At 42.8% G+C, this 23,310-nt stretch overlaps 1 protein-coding gene and 1 pseudogene across 8 annotated transcripts in view; one reads left to right on the top strand and one right to left on the bottom strand.

The window, feature by feature from the left end:
- Positions 1–11,645, bottom strand: part of LOC103232430 (histone H2B type W-T) — a 33,780-nt gene extending 22,135 nt beyond the window's left edge. For 2 of the 8 annotated variants that reach the window (XR_012091923.1, XR_012091920.1), the window contains exons 1-6: positions 7,283–11,645; positions 6,801–6,859; positions 5,462–5,576; positions 4,547–4,657; positions 1,203–1,301; positions 30–229 (exon numbers count right to left, since the gene is read on the bottom strand). Coding sequence is in view for 2 of the 8 variants with exons in the window: in XM_007992442.3 (XP_007990633.2) it covers positions 6,823–6,859; positions 7,283–7,707 (462 nt within the window). In the remaining 6 variants the exon portion in view is untranslated. The other 6 variants (XR_012091922.1, XR_012091921.1, XR_497156.3 and 3 more) reach the window with 6 other exon arrangements.
- Positions 11,646–16,461: 4,816 nt separating this feature from the next.
- Positions 16,462–17,164, top strand: LOC119620923 (ubiquitin-conjugating enzyme E2 variant 1 pseudogene; annotated as a pseudogene).
- Positions 17,165–23,310: the final 6,146 nt, after the last annotated feature.

Consider the following 23,310-nt stretch of genomic DNA (forward strand, 5'->3'; position numbering starts at 1 on the left):
GGAGGAAGAGGAAGAGGCAGGGAACTCACCACAGGCCTGCACCAGACACTACACTTAGCATGCTACATGGACTCTCTCTTTCCTTCCTCATCACAATCCATCCGTGGGGATGTTGCAAACAGTATGCCCATGTCACAGTTGGAGATCCTGAGACTCAAGGAGGGAGCAGTCACTCTAGGCTGGGAGGGTCAGGACATCTTCATAGGGGAGGCAGCATTTGAGCCAAGACCTGAAAAGTGAATAGGATTCAGATAGGGAGACAGTAGGCAGGGGCGAGGAGATGGTATTGGAAGCCAGGTTCCGTGGCAGTCAGGGGGAATAGTTTGCCACAAAGCCCCGAGTGGGTAGTGTACCAAGCCAGGAGCACTTTAAAGATGCTCCCCAGCAACTTTCCGTCAGGACTCACAGCAGCATTATCTCTACCGCTTCACTAACATGTGGCTCGGGGGTGGGGGTGGGGAGATCATCCTCTCTTATCTCACTGTCAGTCCTAAGCAAACAGATGAGGCCCAGGTAGCCAGGAGAGCATGTTCATAGAGCTGTCTGGCACTGGATCCCACCCCCACCACCTGCGATTTCCGGAGGGCGTGAATCTCGGAATTGGGACCAGGTACAGCCGACATTCATTGGTTGCTGACTATGTATCTGGCACCCCATCTGCATCATCACCCTGGATCTTCACAAGCACCTTCTAGACCCGTATTCCACAGAGGAGGAAACTGAGGCTCAGAGAGGTCAAGCCACTTGCCCAAGGCAGTATAGCCAGTAAGAGGCACAACTGGGATCTGAGCTCAGGTCTCCTCTGACCCCCAATCCCATGCCCTCAATGACTCTTGCTATCGAGTCAGGTCCCACTAGCTCATATGATTCCAGAGACCCAAACAGATGCTCTAATGGTGTTGTGTCTCTTTCCCATGTTAATGCAGCCTAGCCACACCTGTTGTCTCCAGGAAACAAAAGCACAGGAACGTCAAAGAGATCATGAAAAACATGCTATTAAAAGAAAATCACTTTCACTGCCCACCAATCTTTGTGTTCCAAACCCCACGGAATGTTTTTATTCTATCCCCAGATCTTTCCCCAGAAGAGTGGCCACACATAGAGGTTTTGCCTATCATCCCAACCCAATGATTCCTAGTGTCCCATTCACTCCAAATGCTGCCCCCACATTTATTAGACAAGAAATTATGTGCTCACCTTACCTATGAAAAGGCAAAGAAGCCTCACACATCAGGTCTTTGGCAACCCTGACACACGATGCTGAGTGAGGATCCACAGCTCTCCCAAGAGACAGCGGGCGCCTGGAGGAAGAAATAAGGAATAAAGAGATGGGGAATATGATTTAGAGAAGATTCCTAGTACAACTCAGCTTGTTTGGAACTGGAGTGGTTGCAGAACAGGAGTGGAAGAATGCGTGGAACGCAGAGCTCGCCCTACTTGAGAGTGAGCAGGGTTGAGCACTTGCTCTGCCTCATACCAAAAGGGGAAATTCAGACACAGACACATGCGTACAGGGAAGAAAATGTGAAGTGGCATGGGGAGAAGTGGGCCATTTACAAACCAAGGAAAGATCCCTGGAAGAGATTCTTCCCTCTTACTACTAAGAAGGAACCAACCCAGCTGGCGCTTTGATTTGGACTTCCAGCCTGCATAAATGTAAACCATAAACTTCTGCTGTTTATGCCGCCATGTTTGTGGTACTTTTCAGAATATCCCTATCAAACTACTAGAGATTCTGTGACCAAGCAGTGGGATGATGTGATAAGGAACATCTGGAAGATTGGAAGAGGTTTTGGAACTAGGTAATGCATACAGGCTGGAAGCGTTTTGACATGCATGACACAAGAAGCCTAGAGTGTCTTTAGGAAACACCGGGGGGAAATATGAACACCAAATGCAATTGAAACGAGGGTTAAAAAAGAATTCTTTGCTGTAGAGAAAGGATCTCTGACTTAGAGAATACATATATCATGATCACAGAAATGTTGCTAGCACTATGTGTATTAAAGGTGCTTGTGGTGTGTTTTCAGATGGAGACTAGGAAGAGGTTATTGGAAGCATGAGGAAAGGCGATCCTAGTTTTATAGTGGCAAAGGTTTGGGCTGTATTGTGTTCTGAGTGTCTCTGAGGAAAGTAGAAATTGTAGGTGATGAACTTGCCCATGTAGCTGATTTCTAGCATTGGAGCTCAGGGCCCAGTATCCCAAAATGAGGGCTTCAGAAGTAGTTTCAGGTGAAGAAGATTTTCTCTGACATTCTTGGTCCTCCTGTCTCTCAGTCCCATTCAGCCCCAGGGGCTAAACATAGAGACCAGAATCCCTCTTCCCAAAGGTAGGTCCTTGAAACCAGAAGCTCTTTTTTCTAAAGATAGTCACAAAACCTAGAGACGGTATTGTAATGTTTTCCACATTTTTATTATTATTATTATTATACTTTAAGTTCTAGGGTACATGTGCATAACGTGCAGGTTTGTTACATATGTATACTTGTGCCATGTTGCTGTGCTGCACATTTTCATGTAAAAACTGTCCATGAAGAAATGATCTAACCTATCTTGTTTGAATGGAAGTCACAAGACCCCCATTCCAGAGGGTGTCCTGCCCCAAATCCAGGAGGAAGAACTGTGTGCTCAGATAGGCCAAGCAGAGTCTAGATGGACAGGCCTTGCCGGGTTTCCCCGACTCCGTCTATTAGCATTAGATCATAGCCTTTTTGTCCCATCATATTTCTACACAACTGTCCGTACTCCTTTGAGCCCAGGCATAAAAATAGATTGTTTCCCATGTATCTTTGGCTATTAACACTAAAGGCTCCTAGGGATACACTTCGAATAAGCTGGTATGCCTTATGTCCTATGGATCTGCCTTTTGTGACTTGAGTTTTCAGCAAAACTTAGGAGGACCAGGGGGAGTCTTGGCCAACACACTGACACACTGAGAAAAGTATTTAGTATTTAATCTGGTTACTCCTAGACGCGTATAGTAAATGGGAGAGAAGAGAGAGAAATTAGCCAACGAAGCACTGAGGAGAAGGAAACCAGCACTGGATGATTCAGAAGGTACTCAAAGTGTGCTGATACCTGGTCCTGGAAACAGGTGCGAGGGTGTGCCTGGAAAATCATTAGCCTAAGAGGAGAGGCATGTGTCTCACGGATCCAATCAACCATCTCTGCAGAAGTTAGGAATTGAGATATGGGAGATATGGATATTCAAGGAAGATCTGTAGACAACTTCTTGTCTGATGGCCTGGACTCATGTGAATTCCATGGGAAGCCAACGATTTTTTGAGAATTTTATACCAGAAAAACGTTGCCAGACTGGACTGAATGGGGACAAAAATGGGATGAAATGAAAGGAGGCTGTTGGAGTTCCTGGATTGTACCTGCAAGAAAGGGACTGACTGAGGTACCCAGCTGTGACCATTTCTTCATTTTCAAGATGGGGAAGTAGGACTCCAAAGTTGGATCAGAGGTTGGCGTGGCCTTCACTTCCCCCAAGAACCAGGGGCACGTTACTAGGGGACTGGGACATCTGTCTCTTGGTCCCAGAAACGGAGGTCACCTCCTGAGTTCCAGGCATTGGTCTCACCTCCACGGCTTCAGAGGCATGGATGGGCTGTAGCAGCCCAGGCTGGGGGAAGAGCTCCCACCCCACTGCCCAGGGCTTAGGGTGTGAAGCTGTTACCCCACTGGGCCTGAAGGACAGACCATTGAGCCCAAGCAGAATCTTTTCCATCCTTAGAATGTAACAGAATTTGTTCCCACTAGGTTTCAAAAGTGCTTAGGGCCCATGTACTCCAGTAGTTTTTCAGATTTCCTGCTCTTCGTTTGATAAGCCCTATTCGGTACCAGTCCCACAATTGTCTTTCAGAAGCAGATAACTTGTCTAGCTTCACAGGTGCAGTGGCAGAGAAACTTCCCATCTCAGCATGAGTCATACCTGGAGACTCACCCATTCCAGATACAGAAGATTATCAGGTGAGATATTGGAGAACTGATATTGGAGTGAGTTAAGACTTTGGGGATGTTGTGATGGAATGAATGTATTTTCTATGTGAGGATGTTAATTTGTGCCATGCAGTGGATGCAGAAGATGTACTATTATGGATGGAGTTGTGTTTCCCTACAATTCACAGGAAGAAGTACCAGCCCCCAGTGTTTTAGAATGTGACCTTATTTGGAGAGAGTCTCTAGTCAGGTCATGTGGTTAAAGTGAAATTATGAGGATTGACCCTGCCCAACAGGGTTGCTCTCCTTACAAAAAGGTGACAATAGGTATCCAGAACTGTGAGATGAAAAATACACAATGTTTAAGTCAGACAGTCTCTGGAATATTTTTGCAGCGGCACTAGAAAACTAATAAAATACACCTCTATCAACAGCATTAAAAGCATACAACCCATCGTAGAACCAAAGAAACACACCCATCTAATCACAGGTTTCCCCTTCATCTCCCATTGAACATCCCTGGACAACTAACTCTTCCGAGTTCAGACCGGGAAACCTGATCACACATTGGGCTGTAGCTCCTCGGCTGCAGGTGACTCACTGGCTGACAGGGATCCAATGGAGCTTGCGCTGCTCCATCAGACAGCATTCCATCATCCCCAGGATGCATAGAGGCCAGGCATGAAGGTCTCCAAAAACAAAAGATTCTAGTCTGAAAAAGAGAAGAATCAGACAAATCTAAGCAAGTGGGATTCCATTTCTAGGGAACCTAGAATAGGTAATGTTCCTTAAAATTTTTCATCTCGTTTTCTCTGTACTGTCTTTGGGTCCCTGCTCATGTTTACAAAAGAACTCCATGGTACAGGGAGGGCTGATGAAAATATTGATTGGACTATGTTTGTCCTATTCATCCTATTTTCCATACATTGATGCTTCTTATTTGTTGTTTAAGCCATAAAGCTCTTTCCCTTACTTTGCGCTTTCAGTAAGCTACAGCTTGACATCACTATTGCTCACTAGGTTCCTCTTCTCAATCATCCCCTGAAATGCTGTAGCAGATGTGTGAGCTTCCTCTGCCAATCTTCACACCAAAGCAGCCTTTTTCTCTTTCTTCCTATAACTCACAGGCATCAATCCCCTTGAACTCTCACGCTTCACTCCCCACCGCCCAATCAGAGTTCATTGTCAACCCTGTTGTACTAATTCTCCTCGTTCATATCTGAATTTACAAATGGAAAACACACACTCCAGGGTAAAATATCTCAAGATATAGTTTCAGAAAAAGACACGTCAAATTACCCAGTAGACATGCAAGGATAACTTAGAAATTTATTTGTACATCCCATTTGACAGAAAGATTGGCGCTTTAAAGCAAAACAATTAGCATAATGAGAAATAAGTCACTCAGTGAGATGTGGTGCTTTGGACCAGGTACACAGCTCTGTTTCTGGATAGGAACAGGGTTCTGCCAAGTGTCTTTGGTTTTCAAAGTGTTGCTCCAGACATGTAGGATCACCTGGCGGCACCGTCCAGAACGATTTAGTTGTTGCTGTCTTCATGGGGGGTTTTCTTGGTCCACTTGTGCAGTGAGCATTTCTCTTCAACTACTTTCATAACACTTTTCTAATATTCTGAAAAAACAGAAAGTAGGAAATCCCGATGAGGGGACTTCTTGGCTCTACATCTTTTCTCTATGGATCCCAAGTGGAGCTCTGGAGGTGACCTGACCACATTGCCCAACTGCACTATTCAGGAAGCTCTGGCTACTATCCTGCCACACCCCCATTTCACTCTTGACCAAACTGTCCTCTGATAAAGGTAGAATAATCTGTGTGGCTACAGGTTGGGCCCTCTGGGGTGTGTATTTCCCACTTCTGATGGGCTCAAGAAAATTTTGATTTTTGTCATTTATCCAGCTTTCGTTTCATGGTTTGACTGAGAATGCCATCCTTTACTGCTTTCTACATATGAAGGAGACGGGCTGTTTACGAGATGTTTCAAAATTCACGGGAAACATTTGACAAAAATGACCACATATTGAGCTTCAAGGCACAACATAATAAATTCCTTTGGGTTGCAATCCCAGAGTATATTCTCTTGTACACATACTCAGGTGGCTGGAGATCCACTGAAAAGAAAAGCAATGGGAAAGTCACAGCTGCTCTGAAATTCAGCAATACACTTATAGGAAAAAGTGCTAAAAATACAAAGACTTGGGACCCAGATGAAAGCACTATGAAAGCTAACCGATATTAACATTAACATGAATATTAGTATGTAAATCTCTTGAGGAAATAATCGTTGTCTGACTTCTCCTAAAGGCTGACCATTCTCTGCATAACTTGATGCTAGGGGCAAGGAACATATACTACTCCTAGCTTTGGATTCATATCCTTAAATGACCATGATGACAAGCACTGAAAACAAAAATATCAGGAAAAGAATCACAACAGTGTCCCCCGAAAAACCAGACTGCATTTCAGTGCAAGGCTGTTGTGGGTTCAGCCTGGTTCCCTCCCCCCACATTGGGACAATGACTGTTGCTCATAGACTGCAAGTCACTCATTGGTTGCACCACTGAACACTAGGGCATGAGCCGTTTCCGTGGACACTCCCTAAGCCTACTGATACAAACCTGGAAGTAACGAAGGTTTCTGTTTAAAAAGAAACGAAAAGATTATCGTCATGGCAAAAAAAGAATGAACTGCAATAGTGATCTCAGAGTCAGGAAAGCTGGAAAATGAACAGATTCTTGAAAATTGTATTTAGCTGTATGTACACTTTAACTGGGCCTCATTTGCTTACTTACATGGATTCGCGATGGGAGAGGTGTTGAAAAGGTTTAGGAAGGTTACCTTGCTTCTTGTATCAGCCTATTCACTTTCTCTGTTGCTGTATGGCATATAGTGAAGTTCTGGAAAATTCCACCATCCAGTCACAAGAGAATGAGAGAGAAAAAGGTAAAGATCAGTGCAATAATAATATCACCATTAAGGTAACCTAGAAACACAACTAATAAAAACGACCATTTAGGAAACTGAGGAAATGAAACACTACCACGGAAACACCCACTACTTTTCCTTGGAGCAAACTGCACTACAGATATATTGGAGTTGACAATGTTTAGTATTGAGGGGAAAATGCTTGAAAAATCGCAGGATGCCACACACCACATGCCCCTCAAGTCGGAAGGGCACCACCCACCCCAACCTCCGGTGGGGTCCCCTCCTTGGCAAGGCACTGGTCTTTCGGGCCATATTGGGTGGCTCTGAAAAGACCCTTTGGGTTCCCGTGGTGCTCGGGTGCTCCTGAGGGAATGCACTTGCTCCTGGTGTACCTGAGGACAGCCTTCGTGCCTTCGGACTCTGCCAGTTTGCCCATCTCCCCCGGCAGCAGCAGGCGCACAGCGATCCGGGTCTCCCAGGCAGTGATGGTCTGGCGCTTGGTGGAGCGGGCCAGGCGACCAGCCTCGGTGGCGATGCGGTCCAGTATGTCATGGACCAAAGAATCCATGACACTCACGGCCTCCCGGGAAAGGCTGAGGCCCTGGTGAACCTGCTTCAGCACCCGGCGGAAATAGGTGGCGAAGCTGTCCCCGCGGCAGTTGGCGTGGCACCTGCAGGGCCCACGGCGCCCTCGCTTCCTCTGCTTGCTCTGCTTTTGGGCCATCGTGGAGTCGGCCTCTTTGGGCTCCTGGGTGATCAGCTGTTCCTCAGAGGTCGTCTCAGAGGAAGGTTCAGCCATGACGGATGCAGCGGCCATTACACCGCACGACCAGACAATAGCGGTTGTGGATCGGAGAAGCGGGGGCACTTGGGTACGCAGTATGGCGCCAAGTCTCGGGCCAGCTTCACTTCTGATTGGATGAAGTGTCACACAGGGAGTCTCTCAGCAAACCTACCTGCGTTGAAGGTGACTGGATGGTCCCGTTGCTTGGCATCTCGTCAACCAATCACAGTGCGCGTCTGCGGGCCTAAGCGCCCCTTGTGGCCTGGCTCGGAGAAAGTTACACAGACAGATGCCTCACAGGGCAAAAGCGCATCCACCCTTCTCAGCTGATCCATGTCACACCGTGAGCACTTTGAAGGGTGTCACTGAAAACTCCCAAAGTTTAGCAATTTCAGTTCATGATCCTTGAAGAGAGACAGACCTCCTGAACCCAAGTCCACTGTGCCAGAGGAATGACTGTGGCCACGTGTGGAACAATTCTCACTCATCTCAGAATCTACTGTTATCCTGGGCTAAGTCACCTGGCTTGAGCAGAAACTCCCTGACATGGCTACTGAGGGCTCCAGGGCATCAAAGGACCTAGCGGTCTGGCTCCTGGCTTCAGTTCTGATCAACATCTTCCGTGAATCAGGAGAATGAGAAATGGCCATACCCCAGCCTCCAAGCAGACAATAGAAACAGAAAGGTGCTTTTATTAAAAACATATGACAACACTGAACGTTGACCACGTTTTAAAAAGTTATAAAAAAAGGAAAACAAAACAACAACCACAAATCACAACTCAGAAGGCGGTAATGGCTAATAATTTTAAGAGATATTGGGTTAAAAATATCCTCTTAAATCTCCTAGGAAGCCCACGAGGGAGAGAAAGGGATTCCAAAACTGAAAATTATGTTCAAGTTAGAAAGATAGCTTTCAAGAGTCTCTGACAATATATGCAAAGACATTCCTTAAATGCATTTAACTAACATTAAGTTGCAGGAAATGAACAAGAAAATTCTTAAGAAATGCTAAAGAAATAAAGGTCATCAATGAACTGTCATTTCAAAGGCCAGGCTTTCAAGTGTATTTGATGTCATGTCTTTAACAAACAACTTATTCTACTCCTAATAACTCGGTTCATAATTAAGAAGGACAAAAAGGCTCATTTTTGTTATTAGATAACATCGTATATGATATGCTCCGTGACTGAACTCTAGTTAACCATTTCTGGACAGCCCCATTACAAATGATGATTTTATAAATCTACTTAAACGTTTAGCAAGCCAATCCTTCTCTTAGTTTGGTACAAGGCACAAGAGACCTGTCCACAACAATCTCTGTATTCATATCAGTAAGTCAGCATGACATTTTTCTTTAAAAAAAAAAAAAAAAAGGCAAACAAAAAACAGAGAAAGAGCCACATCGTTTTTCTTCACAATCTGCAAGGTTAAACATCCCAGGGAGGTTCTCACTGGTTCATTTCCAGGTCACCTCACCACACATTCAGCCATGGCTTGTGGTGGCTCAACGGCTAGAAAGCCTTTATTGCCTACGCCAGTAGTGACTATGGCATGAGCTGCTCTCATTAGGATGTTCCCATCATCTACGTGATGCAAAATTATAATATATACTCCTTATGTTGTTTCTTTAATTCTCTTTTATTTAATTTTAGAGACAACAATCTGTCGCCCAGGCTCGAGTGCATTGGTGCGATCTCAGCTCACTGCCACCTCCACCTCTACAGGGATACGCCACTATGCCCAGGTAATTTTTGTACTTTTAGTGGAGACAGGGTTTTATCATGTTGGCCACGCTGGCCTTGAACTCCTGGCCTAAAGTGATCCATCCACATCGGCCTCCCAAAGTGCTGGGATTATAGGCATCTGCCACTGCGCCCTGCCTGTTTCCTTAATTTTTAATATAGTCATAATCTTTATTGTATCAGGCTGTTTTCCATTTTATTTTAAGTTCAGGGGTACATGTCCAGAATGTACAGGTATTTTAGAGAGGTAAACGTGTGTCATGGGGCTCTGCTGTGCTGATTATTTCATCACCCAGGCATTAAGTCTGGTAACCATTAGTTATTTTTCCTGATCCTCTCCCTCCTCCCACTCTCCACCATCAGATAGGCCCCAATGTGTGTTGTTCTTCTCTATGTGTCCATGTGTTCTCATCATTTAGCTCCCACTTATAAGTGAGAACATGCACTATTTGGTTTTCTGCTTGTATTAGTCTGTTCTCAGGCTGCTATGAAGAAATAGGCGAGACTGGGTTATTTATAAAGGAACGAGATTTAATCGACTCACAGTTCCACAGGGCTGGGGAGGCCTCACAAAACTTACAATTATGGTGGATGGAAACGCAAACACATCCTTCTTCACGTGGTGGCAGGAAGGAGAAGTGCAGAGCGAAGGGAAGGGGAAAGCCCCTTCTAAAACCATCAGATCCTGTGAGAACTCACTTACTATCATGAGAACGGCATGAGGCAAAGTACCCCCATGATTCCATCATCTCCATCTGGTCCCACCCGTGACACGGGGAGAGCATGGGAATTATAATTCAAGGTGAGATTTCGGTGGGGGACACAGAGCCAAACCATATCACTGTTCTTGCAGTAGTTTGCTAAGGGTAATGACCTCCAGCTCAATCCAAGTCGCTGCAAATGACATGATGTTGTTCTGTTCTGTGGAGGCATAGGATTCCACAGTGTATATGTACCACAGTTTCCTTATCCAGCCTATCATTCATGGGCATTTGGGTTGATTTCATGTCCTTGCTATTGAGAACTGTGCTGCAATGAACATAAGCATGCACGCGTCTGTATAATAGAAGGATTTCTATTTCTTTGCCTATATGCCCAGTAATGGCATTGCTGGGTCGAATGGTATTTCAGACTGCAGGTCTTTCGAGAATTGCCACACTGTCTTCCACAATGGTTGAACTAATTTACACTTCCCCAAAGACAGTGTGTAAGCATCCCTTTCTCTCCACAAACTTGCCAGTATCTGTTATTTTTGGACTTCATCATAGTAGCCATTCTGACTGATGTGAGACGGTATCTCATTGTGGTTTTGATTTGCATTTCTCTAATATCAGTGATGCTGGCTTTTTTTATTTGCTTGTTGGCCCTGTGTAGGTCTTCCTTTGAGAAGTGTCTGTTCATATCCTTTGCCCATTTTTTAATGGGGTTGTTGGTTTATTTCTTGTAAATGTGGTTAAGTTCCTTACAGATGCTGGATATTAGACCTTTGTCAGCTGCATCATTTGCAAAAATGTTCTCCCATTTGGTAGGTTGTGTGTTTACTGTGATGAGAGTTTCTTTTGCTATGCAGAAGCTCCTTAGTTTAGTTAGATACCATTTGTCAATTTTTGCTTTTGTTGAAATTTCTTTTGGCATTTTAGTCATGAAATCTTTGCTGGTACTGGTGTCCATGTCCCAAATGGTGTAGCCTAAGTTGTCTTCCAGGGTTTTTACAGTTTTGGATTTTACTTTTAGGTTTTTAGTTTATCTCATGTTAATTTTTGTATACAGTGTAAGGAAGGGGGTCCAGGTTCAATCTTCAGCATATGACTGGTCAGCACCTCCAGCACTATTTATTGCATAGGGAATCCTCTCCACATTGCTTGCTTTTTTCAGGTTTGTCGAAGATCATATAGTTGTAGGTGTGCAGTCTTAATTTCTGGGTTCCTCTCAAAATAATAATATAATAATAACAATAGCAACAATAATTTCTGCGTTCTCTATTCTGTTCCACTGGTCTCTGTCTCTGTTCTTGTACCAGTACTGTAGCCCTGGAGTATAGTTTCAAGTCGGGTAGCATGATGCCTCCAGTTTTCTCCCTTTTGCTTAAGATTGCGTTGGTCTATTCGGGCTCTTTTGTTGGTTTCATGTGAATTTTAGGATCTTATTTCCAGTTCTGGGGAGAATTTCAATGGTAGTTTAATGGGAATAACATTGAATCTGTAAAGTGCTTTGGGAAGTATGGTCGTTTTTGTTTTTTTTTTTTAATTTATTTATTATTATTAAACTTCAAGTTGTAGGGTACATGTGCACAACGTGCAGGTTTGCTACATATGTATACTTGTGCCATGTTGGTGTGCTGCACCCATCAACTCGTCATTTACATCAGGTATAACTCCCAATGCAATCCCTCCCCCCTCCCCCCTCCCCATGATAGGCCCCGGTGTGTGATGTTCCCCTTCCCGAGTCCAAGTGATCTCATTGTTCAGTTCCCACCTACGAGTGAGAACATGCGGTGTTTGGTTTTCTGTTCTTGTGATAGTTTGCTAAGAATGATGGTTTCCAGCTGCATCCATGTCCCTACAAAGGACACAAACTCATCCTTTTTTATGGCTGCATAGTATTCCATGGTGTATATGTGCCACATTTTCTTAATCCAATCTGTCACTGATGGACATTTGGGTTGATTCGAAGGAAGTATGGTCGTTTTAACGATACTGATTCTTCCTATGCGTAAGCATGGATGTTTTTCCATTTGTTTGTGTCACTTCTGACTTCTTTGAGTAGTGGTTTGTAGTTCTCCTTGTAGAGGTCTTTCACTTTCTTGGTTAGCTGTCTTCCTGGGAATTTTATTCTTTTTGTGGCAAATGTGAATGGGAGTTCGTTCGTGATTTGGCTCTCAGGTTCATTGTTGTGGATGTACAAGAGTGCTGGTGATTTTTGCACATTAATTTTGTATCCTGAGGATTTGCTGAAGTTGTTTATTAGCTTGAGAAGGTTTTGGGCTGAAATGATGGGGCTTTCTAGATATAGGATCATGTCTGAAAACAGGGACATGATTTTTACTTCCTGTCTTCCTATTTGAATGCTCTTTATTCCTTTCTCTTGCCTGGTTGCCCAGGCTGGAACTCCCAAGACTATGTTGAATTGCAGTGGTGAGAGGGCATCCTTGTCTCGGGCCAGTTTCCCAGGGGAGTGCTTCCAGCTTTTGCCCACTCAGTATGATGTTGGCTGTGGGTTTGTCATAGATAACTCTTAGTATTTTGAGGTGTGTTACTTCAGTACATAGTTTATTGAGAGTTTTTAACATGAAGGGGTGTTAAATTTTATCAAAAGCCTTTTCTGCAGCTATGGAGATAAACATGTGGCTTTTCTCTTTAGTGCTGTTTATGTGATGAATCACAATGGTTGCTTTGAGTATGTTGAACCGACCTTGCGTCATGGGGGTCCCGGGGATGAAGCCCACGTGATCGTGGTGGATACACTTTTTGATGTGCTGCTAGATTTGATTTGCCAGTATTTTGTTGAGGATGTTTGCATCAATGTTCATCAAGGATATCATCCTGAAGGGTTTTCTTTTTCTGTTGTTGCATTTCTCTTGTGTCAGTTTTATACAATCATCGTTTTACTCCTCTTGCTCATCCACTCTATTACCTTTCCTTCTTGGCACCTCCAATCATCTTCTTGTGATCATTTAACATCTCTTTAAATGAGATTCTTCAGAAATTTCTTTTAAAAAGTTTTTGTTGGTATCTACACTAAGAGTTTTCCATTTCTCTCAAATCTCATCATTTCTGACTTAGGTCCTGGAAGAAATGAACTCTGAAATAAAGTTTAGTGTGTGGGAAGCTTATTTAGGGTCAATAGCTGAGGAAGGGCCAGGAGGGAGGCAGGAGTGGGCATAGGGAGAAGTACATCTTGAGTATAAAGCCAATGGAATCCTACTCTGATCTCAGGGTGACATCTGAAGATAAAGGGGCCCATCAGTGTATTTGCCGTTGTGCCAAAATACCAGACCATTCAACTTCTCCTGGATCAGGCAGTGTATATGGGCAAGGTAACTAAGAGTAGCTACGGTAATACCGGAAAGGTCTAATGGCTCAGGACTGGCACCTGCTTGCATTCCCAACAACCAAAACAGTCAATCCATCCTTAAAGGGGACGCTGGCTCGTCCACACCTACCACAGCCTCGTTCTCTAATAATACTTTAGCTAGCAATGACATTCTGTGTTGACACATATCTCCTGTGATATTGACTTTTATTTATTGATATAAGGAGGTTGGCTGTCAAACTATTTGTTATTCCTTTATGGTCCTTGTAGCTGTCTTTTTTTCTTTTCTCAGCTATGGTGATTTCTGTTTTTACTTTTCTTAAGCTTTAGAAGGATGGGTACAGGTGTCCTCCTTAAAAGTAGGATATCATGTCTTCCTTCAATACTGTGAAATTACCAGCTATTTTCCCTTTGATTAGAATTCTTCCCAACTTGCCCAGTATTACTTATGAGATATACTTTTTGCTTTTTAGTCAAATCCTTAAGGTTTATCAGTTCTCCTCACCCCTTTCTCACGTGATATGTCCCTATGAAATTTTCACAATGACTTTACATCTGTCTTCTCTTTCTCCGATTCTCAGTCCAACTGGGCCTAATCTGCCATTTAACATTTCTTTAATTTTTCTGTTGTTGCCATTCAACTTTCATATTTTGGCAAAGCTCCATGACATAGACCTGGACAATGATTTTTTGGATAGGACCCTGAAAGCCCAGGCAACAAAAGTGAAAAGTAGACAAATGCGATGGTGTCAAATTAAAGATGTTTTTACAGAAAAATAATAAATAATAGAGCAAGGAGACAACCTGTTACACAACGTAATGCATACACGATCTAGTTAAATTTCTACCTTGCCTTAACTCTGCTTGTTTTTAGGAAACAGGATACCTGACATCAGAATTTCCTATTGTGACCAAGCCGGCTGGGGCTGATGGGATGCAACATGGCAGCTCAATTGATCTTAGAGGAACCTGGAACTTCATTATAATCTAATTCCCATATGAACTGACACATCCACCAGCACCATGACAGCTGACAGTCACCGTGACAATGACTGAAGGAAACCATGAATGGGGAATAAAGCAGGTGGCATTCTGTTTTCGAGAATTTCTGCACCTATCCAGACAAAAGACATGATTATTCCTCCCCTTGCTTTCAATGCCCAATCCCTTCATTAAAGATACCCTATATCTGTGACATTCCGCCTCTCCCGAGGTGAGAAGTTGATTTGTGAGCCAACCTCCTGCTTGTAAAGTCCATGGCCAGGGAATAAAGCCTGCACTGCCTGACACTCACTTGCAATTTCTCATATTGGCTTCACAACACCGAACAGGGAAAGATACCACCTTTCGGGGGACCCCTTTTGTTGGTAACAAGCCCACAGAACTCGAGCAAATACTGCTACTGTACATCTGATAAAAGGTTAATATCCAAAATATAGAAGGAATATGAACAATGCAATAGCAAGAAAGCAAATAATTCAATTTTAAAATCAGCAAAGGACCTCAATAGACAATTCTGAAAAGAAGCAGCTCAAACCGCCAGTGGTACATTAAAAATACTCAGTTCATCATGAAGACAATGCAATTTTTTTTTTTTTTTTTTTTTTGAGGGTGAGTTTCTCTCTGTTTCCCAGGCTAGAGTGCAGTGGCAGAATCTCCGCACACTGCAACCTCTGCCTCCCGGCTTGAAGCAATTCTGCCTCGGCCTACTGAGCAGCTGGGATTACATGTGCCCGCCACCATACCCGGCCAATTTTTGTATTTTCAGCAGAGACGGGGTTTCACCATCTTCACCAGGCTGCTCTTGAACTTCTGACCTGACAATCCATCCGAGTCTGCCTCCCAAAGTGCTGGTATTACAGGCGTGAGCCACTGCGCCTGGCCTGGCAATGCAAATTTAATCCACAGTGAGATGTCACCTCACACACCTGTTTGAATAGCTTTTACCAGAAAAGATGAAAGTCATAACAGTGTTGACGAGAATGGAGAGAAAAGGGCACTCTTGTACACGTTTGGTGGAAATGTGAAGTAGTGGAGGCATTACGGAAAACAGTGTGGAAATTCCTCAAAAAATGAAATTATACAATTGCAATATGGTCTGGAAATCCCACATACCTGCTCCGGGTCTATAGTCAAAGGGAATGAAATCAGTACCATGAAGAGACATCTGCACTCCCGTGTTCACAGCAGCATTATACACCACAGTGAAGATGCGGAAGCTGACTAAGAGTTCATCATTGGGTACATGAGTAATGGAAACGTAGTATGTAGGTACGACAGAATGCTCCTCAACCTTGACAAAAGCAACGTATGTCATTTGGCACACTGCGGATAGAGCCGGGGGACGTTCTGCTAAGTTATGAAATAAGCCAGGCACAGAAAGACAAATACCAAATGTCTAACTTATAGGTAGAATCTTAAAAAGCTGAATTCACAGAAGTGGAGAGTAGAATGACGGCTCCCCAGGGGCTGGGACGTGGGTGGGGAGGGGTGGGAGGAAGAAAATGGGGAGTTGCCGGTCAAAGGGGGACACGTTCTAGATACACAGGATGAATACGTTTTGAGATCTATTGCACAGCAGGATGGCTACAGTCAGTAGTAATGGATTGTGTAAATCAGGACAATCAAGAAAGTAAACTTCATGTGTCTCAGCGTAAAAATGATAGGTAAACGAGGGAATGGACATCAGCTTGGTGTAGTCTTACCACATTGAATACATATTTCAAAATATCACATTGTACCCCATAAATGCATACAGTTAAGATTTGTGCATTAAAAATAACATCAATAGAAATATAAAAAGATTGAGCATATCAAGTGTTGGCAGAGATGTTGAACAACTGGAATTCTCATGCATTGATAGTGCTCATGTAGAATGACACAGCCCTTCAGAAACTATTTGTCAGCTCCTTGGAAATTAAATGGGCACTTACTCTGTGACCTGGCAATCCAATTCCTGCTTATTGACTCAAGAGTAATGAAAGCGTATAAAAAGAAAACAAGGTGAAGAAGGGGCCGGCCTTCAAGCAACAGCGACGCAAGATGGCAGCCACCACGGGCTCGGGAGTTAAAGTCCCTCGCAATTTCCGACTGTTGGAAGACCTCGAAGAAGGCCAGAAAGGAGTAGGAGATGGCACAGTTAGCTGGGGTCTAGAAGATGACAAAGACATGACACTTACAAGATGGACAGGGATGATAATTGGGCCTCCAAGAACAATTTATGAAAACCGAATATACAGCCTTAAAATAGAATGTGGACCTAAATACCCAGAAGCACCCCCCTTTGTAAGATTTGTAACAAAAATTAATATGAATGGAGTAAATAGTTCTAATGGAGTGGTGGACCCAAGAGCCATATCAGTGCTAGCAAAATGGCAGAATTCATATAGCATCAAAGTTGTCCTGCAAGAGCTTTGGCGCCTAATGATGTCTAAAGAAAATACGAAACTCCCTCAGCTGCCCGAAGGACAGTGTTACAGCAATTAATCAAAAAGAAAAACCACAGGCCCTTCCCCTTCCCCCCCATTCGATTTAAGCAGTCTTCATTTTCCACAGTAGTAAATTTTCTAGATACGTCTTGTAGACCTCAAAGTACTGGAAAGGAAGCTCCCATTCAAAGGAAATTTATCTTAAGATACTGTAAATGATACTAATTTTTTGTCCATTTGAAATATATAAGTTGTGCTATAACAAAAAAAAAAAAAGAAAAGAAAACAAGACATTTGCAAATAAAAGCAATTCAGTGAGTGTAAAAACAAGAGGCAACCCTTTCTGTCAGACATCCCACTCTGTTGAAGTTTGTTTAGACAAAACACTTGTTCATGCAATTTCATTTGAATTCACGCTCTAATGGAGACTGAGTAAGGTGAAGCAAATAAATGATGTACTTCCTTATTGTTTGAGGTATTTCCTGTAAGATATGTTAACTTAAAGAAGCATTACTTTGACTAACTTCTGACAGACTGACAAACTCAAAGGCTAATACCATGTCAGGTGGACCAGGCACTGGAGTGACATTTGGGAGATCAACCTGGGTGCTGGTGTCAGATGTAACCCAGTAACTGTGGAACTCTGGGTAAGGAAGGCCCTTGATGTATTTGTGAAGGGATACCGAGTCCCTGGAAGGGACAGAATTCACTCTGCCGGTCCGAGGATTACAGCAAGCACAATAATTATGTACCTTATTCCTCATTAACACAAAATTCCTTCTAGTGCATGACAAAATACCTCAACAAGCATCTGGTCCACCAGATAGTCCTTGCCTAATGTCAATCCCCCAAAAGCATGTGTGGTTCACCAATGTCTCTGTATAGATCTTGGGAGCACAGTTAGTTAAATGATGGACATATTTCAGGATTTCAGAAGAATTATGGAAGCAGTAGCAGGCCCATGAGGTGCAGGACCGGTCTGTCACACACATCAGAGAGATGCTGCATGGCAGGGACTGGATTGAGGATGCGAGTGAAGAGGAGTCAAGGCCTTTTTGTGCTCCACTAATGCCCTATTCAGGTGCTAGCCCATTTGGCCTGTGACCACAGATGTTTGATGGCGGTCCTTTATAATAAGGTGAAAGAATAAATGCCACTCTTTCGAGCTACATCCTCCCCGCCACGCATTTATTCTCCACTTATCCAGGAGTGATGGCCACAATTAAAGAGGAGAAAGGCTGTGATGGGTCAAGAATGAGGACCAACCCCATTGTACCAGCCACTACACTGGGGTGGGATTTTTATCCTGCCACATAAATGTAGTGGGTTTTTGGTCAGGCCCATGTGCTTGGAGGTGAAAAAAACACACTATTACCTGAACATTCAAGTAGGTTGGGGACAAAATTGGGGATGGGAAAAGAGAGAATCATTTTTATCTCTCTATTTCCATTTGATTCCCTTTATTCTCTTATTGATGGTGTAGGCAGGAGACATTTCCATTCATACCTATTAATTCATGTCTTTCAACCACTAAGACTGTGACCAAACGATCAGAGAAAGAAGCTTGTCCAAAAATTAATTCAAGTTGCATTAAAGACTTAAATGGTAGACCTAAAACCATAAATCCCCTAGAAGAAAACCTGGGCACAACCGTTGAGGACATAGGCATGGCCAAGGACTTCATGAATACATCACAAAAGCAATGGCAACAAAAGCCAAAATAGACAAATGGGATCTAATTAAACTGAAGAGTTTCTGCACAGCAAAAGAAACCGCCATCAGAATGAACAGGGAGCCTATAGAATGGGAGGAAATTTGTGCAATCTACCCATCTGACAAAGGGCTAATATCCAGAATCTAAAAAGACCTTAAACAAATTTACAAGAAAAATTCAAACAACCCCATCAAAAATTGGGCAAAGTATATGAACAGACACTTCTCAAAAGAAGACATTTATACAGCCAACAGACACATGAAAAAATGCTCATCATCAGTGGCCATCAGAGAAATGCAAATCAAAACCACAATGAGATACCATTTCACACCAGTTAGAATGGCAATCATTAAAAAGTCAGGAAATAACAAGTGCTGGCAAGGATGTGGAGAAATAGGAACACTTTTATACTGTTGGTGGGAGTGTAAACTAGTTCAACCATTGTGGAAGACAGTGTGGCGATTCCTCAAGTATCTAGAACTTGAAATACTATTTGACCCAGCAATTCCATTACTGGGTATATACCCAAAGGATAATAAATCACACTACTATAAAGACACATGCACACGTATGTTTATTGCAGCACTATTCACAATAGCAAAGACTTGGAACCGAGTCTTGACAATGACAGACTGCATAAAGAAAATGTGGCACATATCCACCATGGAATACTATGCAGCCATAAAATGGATGTGTCCAGGTCCTTTGTTGGGACATGGATGAAGTTGGAAACCATCATAATCAGCAAACTACCGCAAGGACAGGAAACAAAAAGCGACATATTCTCACCAATCAGTGGGAATTGAACAATGAGAACACTTGGACACTGGGTGGGGAACGTCACATACTGGGGCCTGGCATGGGGTGTGGGGATGGGGGAGGGATAGTGTTAGGAGAAATACCTAATGTAAATGATGAGTTAATGGGTACAGCACACCAACATGGCACATGTAAACATATGTAACAAACCTGCATGTTGTGCACATGTACCCTAGACCTTAAAGTATAAAAATAAAAAAAGAAAGAAAAAAAAAAAAAAAAAAGAAGCTCCCAACAAGAGTGCAAACACAAATTTCCTCCTCAGTCTTCAAGCACAAACACCCAGAAAGACAGATTTTTTGGCTGGATCCCTAAGCACACGGGGAACCCATGGCTGTGGCTCAATAGCTGCATCCCTCCTGTGATTCAGGGTAGAGTGGGATTTCAGCTCCTCTCATTGGACGCTCCCATCTTCTCCATGATGTACAGTTGAAGATCATGAAGTTTTATTTTTATTTTTTAACAAAAGATTATAACTTGGAAAATAGTTGATGCAGATGAATCCAAATGAGTGGGAATAGTATCTTTGGCTGGGACATTTGGAAAGGGTATATGTTATTTAAAAAAAAAAAAAAAAAGATCTCGGTATTTCTATAATATGTTTGAATCCTCAGTCATGTATTTCAATGGGAATTCCTTGATACGGATCGTGTTGACAAAAGTTAATGAGGGTATCCTTGATCTGCTACTACTGTTTTCCTTGGTATGATGCTTATAATTTGTTAGTTACATGATGCACGCCAATTCCTTTAGTTCCTTCTTTCAGCAAAACACACCATTAGATCACCGATGCTCACTTATTGCCCTTTACCTGCTTTCAGCCACAGAGATGAATAATCAGATGTATTCATTTCCCATTCCAGTCTTCAGCATCAAGACCCATTTCTCCTCTCCCTTGCCTATAATTTGTCTATGTCAGTCACCCTTACACTCCCAGTCAGCATTCCACAGCTGGATTATGGTGGATTTTAAACATTACTTCACTAACGTTCCCGTATACTTTCTGAATTTACAAACACAACACACAAGAAGAAAGTCCTAATCATTCAATGTTTACATAAATGACTACTCATGAGACTAAGTGCTTAAGAACAGTATGCAAGTATTAACATTCTTTGGTGGAACATTTTCATGTCCTATGGAAAACTTCTGGCAAGTTCATGCAGCACCAATGAGCCTGATAGAAATAAAGTGATTGAGGGGAATGCAGTGTTTTTCAAACAACTCCACAGTTACTTTTTATCCCTGCAAAGGCAAACATCTCTGAAAAGAGGCTTCAGCTTCCATAATTTTGTGAGGGATGTGTAAGACCATCTCAAAGCACCACACAGGGACATTTATTGCAGCTAATTTTGTGATAGATTTTTTTCAGTCACTTTTGGAAGCAAACGTTTTTATTCTTTTTGGAATACTTTTATGAGATTTTCTTAAAATTCAAAATAAGTACTAATCCTGATAAGGTGGGTCAGTGGCCCTAAATCCTTAGTTTATCTATTTGCAGGTGAGCTGTGGAGGTATTATGGCCCAGCACAGTTAGTCAGCATTGGGCCTAAAATGAAAAACAGATTACTCCATGGCCTCCTTGATCAGCCATCGTTCCCCTCTTTCCACCTGCACTGTTCACGGAAGCTCTCTGGAGCATCTTGCATTGCCCACATTCTTTCTCTTGAGCACTTGCGGTTCTGCCACAGGTGAAATCCTCTGTGGTTGGTCTCTCCTGCCAGGGTTTTATCACGTTATTATGAGCTGCAGAAGGATTTGGTTTTGTAGATTATCCAGGGTTCGTTTTATCATTTGCTTGACTTGACATCCTAATCGGGTGTCGGCATCCTACTCCAAAGGGGAATTTACAACTTATTTTGAAAGTACTAATAACAACAATACAATAGACAAATACGGGACTTTAAAGCAACGTACCATACATTTCCAAGGATTGAAATCCCACAGTATGTATTCTCTCCACAGAAGTGAGTGCTAGATATACATAATACTTTTTAAAAAGTAACTGGAAAGTCACAACTGTTTTGAACCTCAGCAATATAGATATAGAAAAACAAACACACACCCATTGGGCCAAGAAGACAACACAATGTAAATTATTTTGTATTAACGTTCACATTAATATTAACATTGACATCCCAGGAGGAGAAAGGAGGGATCTTCTTAGATTTCTTACTGCCTCATCATCTTTTTCGTAGTCATTGCAAGGAGCAAGAGACATGCCCCACTACCAGCTACAGATTCATATCTCTAAATCACCACATTTGAAAGCAAGTGAGCAAAGAGTCACAGAGCAAGCAAAAATCATTCTCTGTCCCTCTTCCATGTAATAGGGCAACACCAATGAACGTACATACTGTTTCAGTCCCAGTCATCTTCCATGCTTGTGCTCGTGGGCTGCAGGTTCCTCTGTGGTGAAATGAGTGGAGACTGGGGCTTAGCATTCTCCTTGGACACACCCATCATCCAAAGATGCACAACTGCAACTGATAGAAGTTTGTGTTTTTAAAAACAGGAGTTTATGGACAAGAAAGGAAAAGAATTGGATAAATCTGAAGCAATCAGAACAGTAATTTCATTGCTCAAGATCTTGGAATAGTGAGATGCTTCCTAAAAATTCTACTTGGCTATCTCGTGTACTCTCTTTGCATCCTAATTTGTGTGTTGAAAAGAATTATGTATATGAGACATGTTCGAAAAACAGGATTAAATAGGTAAGATGTTTATATCAAGAATGTCATTTTATATGTTGCCAAATCAAACATAATGGACATATGGACTATTCCACCAAATTCTCTGGGGAGAATAAGAGTGAAAATATTAAGGGACTTAGCTACAAAAATAACGTTGATCTGACTAATCCTTATAAACGGAGGCCTGGGAATCGAACTGACAGAAATGACTATGTAGTGAAGTGATTACCTGCAAAATTATCAAATGAAATCAATTATTTCCCATGGAACAAACTGCACCACATATATAGATTGAAGCAGAGTTGACAATGTGTAGTTCTCAGAGGAAGAATGCATGAAAAATCGGTGGGATGCCACAGGTCATGTGCCCCTTAAATCGCAAGGATGCCACCATTGCACACGTGATGCATAATTATAATATGTTGTTCTTTCTTGTTTCATTGATTGTTCAATGTCTTCATAGTCTTCACTGTATCCGTTTCATAAGTCATTGTTTTTCATTAACCCCTATTTGTCAGTGTATTGCATTATTATGCCCTGTTGGCATCTCCAATCGTGCTCTTTTGGTCACTTTACATCTCTTTAAATGACATTCTTTGGAAATTTCTTTAACAAGATTTCTGGTGGTGTCAACACTAAGAGTTTTCAATTTCTCTCCCTGTGTTCCCTGTATCATTGTTTCTGGGTTAGGTTCTGCAGGAAGCTGACACCGTGACGGAGTTTAGTGTGCAGGACACTTATCCCGGATCAGCAGCTGAGGAACGGACAGGAAGGAGGCAGGAGTGGGCAGAGAAAGAAGTTCATGCTTTCTTCAGGCCAAACAAAATCCTCTTGGGATACCTACAGAAGCTCTGAAGATAAAATGGCTCATCAGAGTTATTCAGCGTTGGGAATAGTTAGCTAGATATTTTTACCCCTTCCTGGATTTGTCCTTGCATGTGGTCCACCTTGGGAAGGGCATGAGCTAGAGCAAGGCAGCTCAGGTAATGTCCTCAGGGACAAGTGGCTGTTGACTGGCACCTGCCTGCACTCCCAGCCTCACAAACATCAAATCCATCAAAGCCATGCAGTGACTATAAAAGGCCCTCCCACTGGTGGTCAACCATCATTGTCTGTTCCTCACATCCACTGGCAGTTGCATTCGAGATAACTGAGCCTTCCTCTGAGACGACCTCTGACGAAGGTCTGAGCACGAAGGAGCCGAAA

The sequence above is a fragment of the Chlorocebus sabaeus genome, chromosome X, assembly GCF_047675955.1.
Source record: "Chlorocebus sabaeus isolate Y175 chromosome X, mChlSab1.0.hap1, whole genome shotgun sequence".
Taxonomy (NCBI): Eukaryota; Metazoa; Chordata; class Mammalia; order Primates; family Cercopithecidae; genus Chlorocebus; species Chlorocebus sabaeus.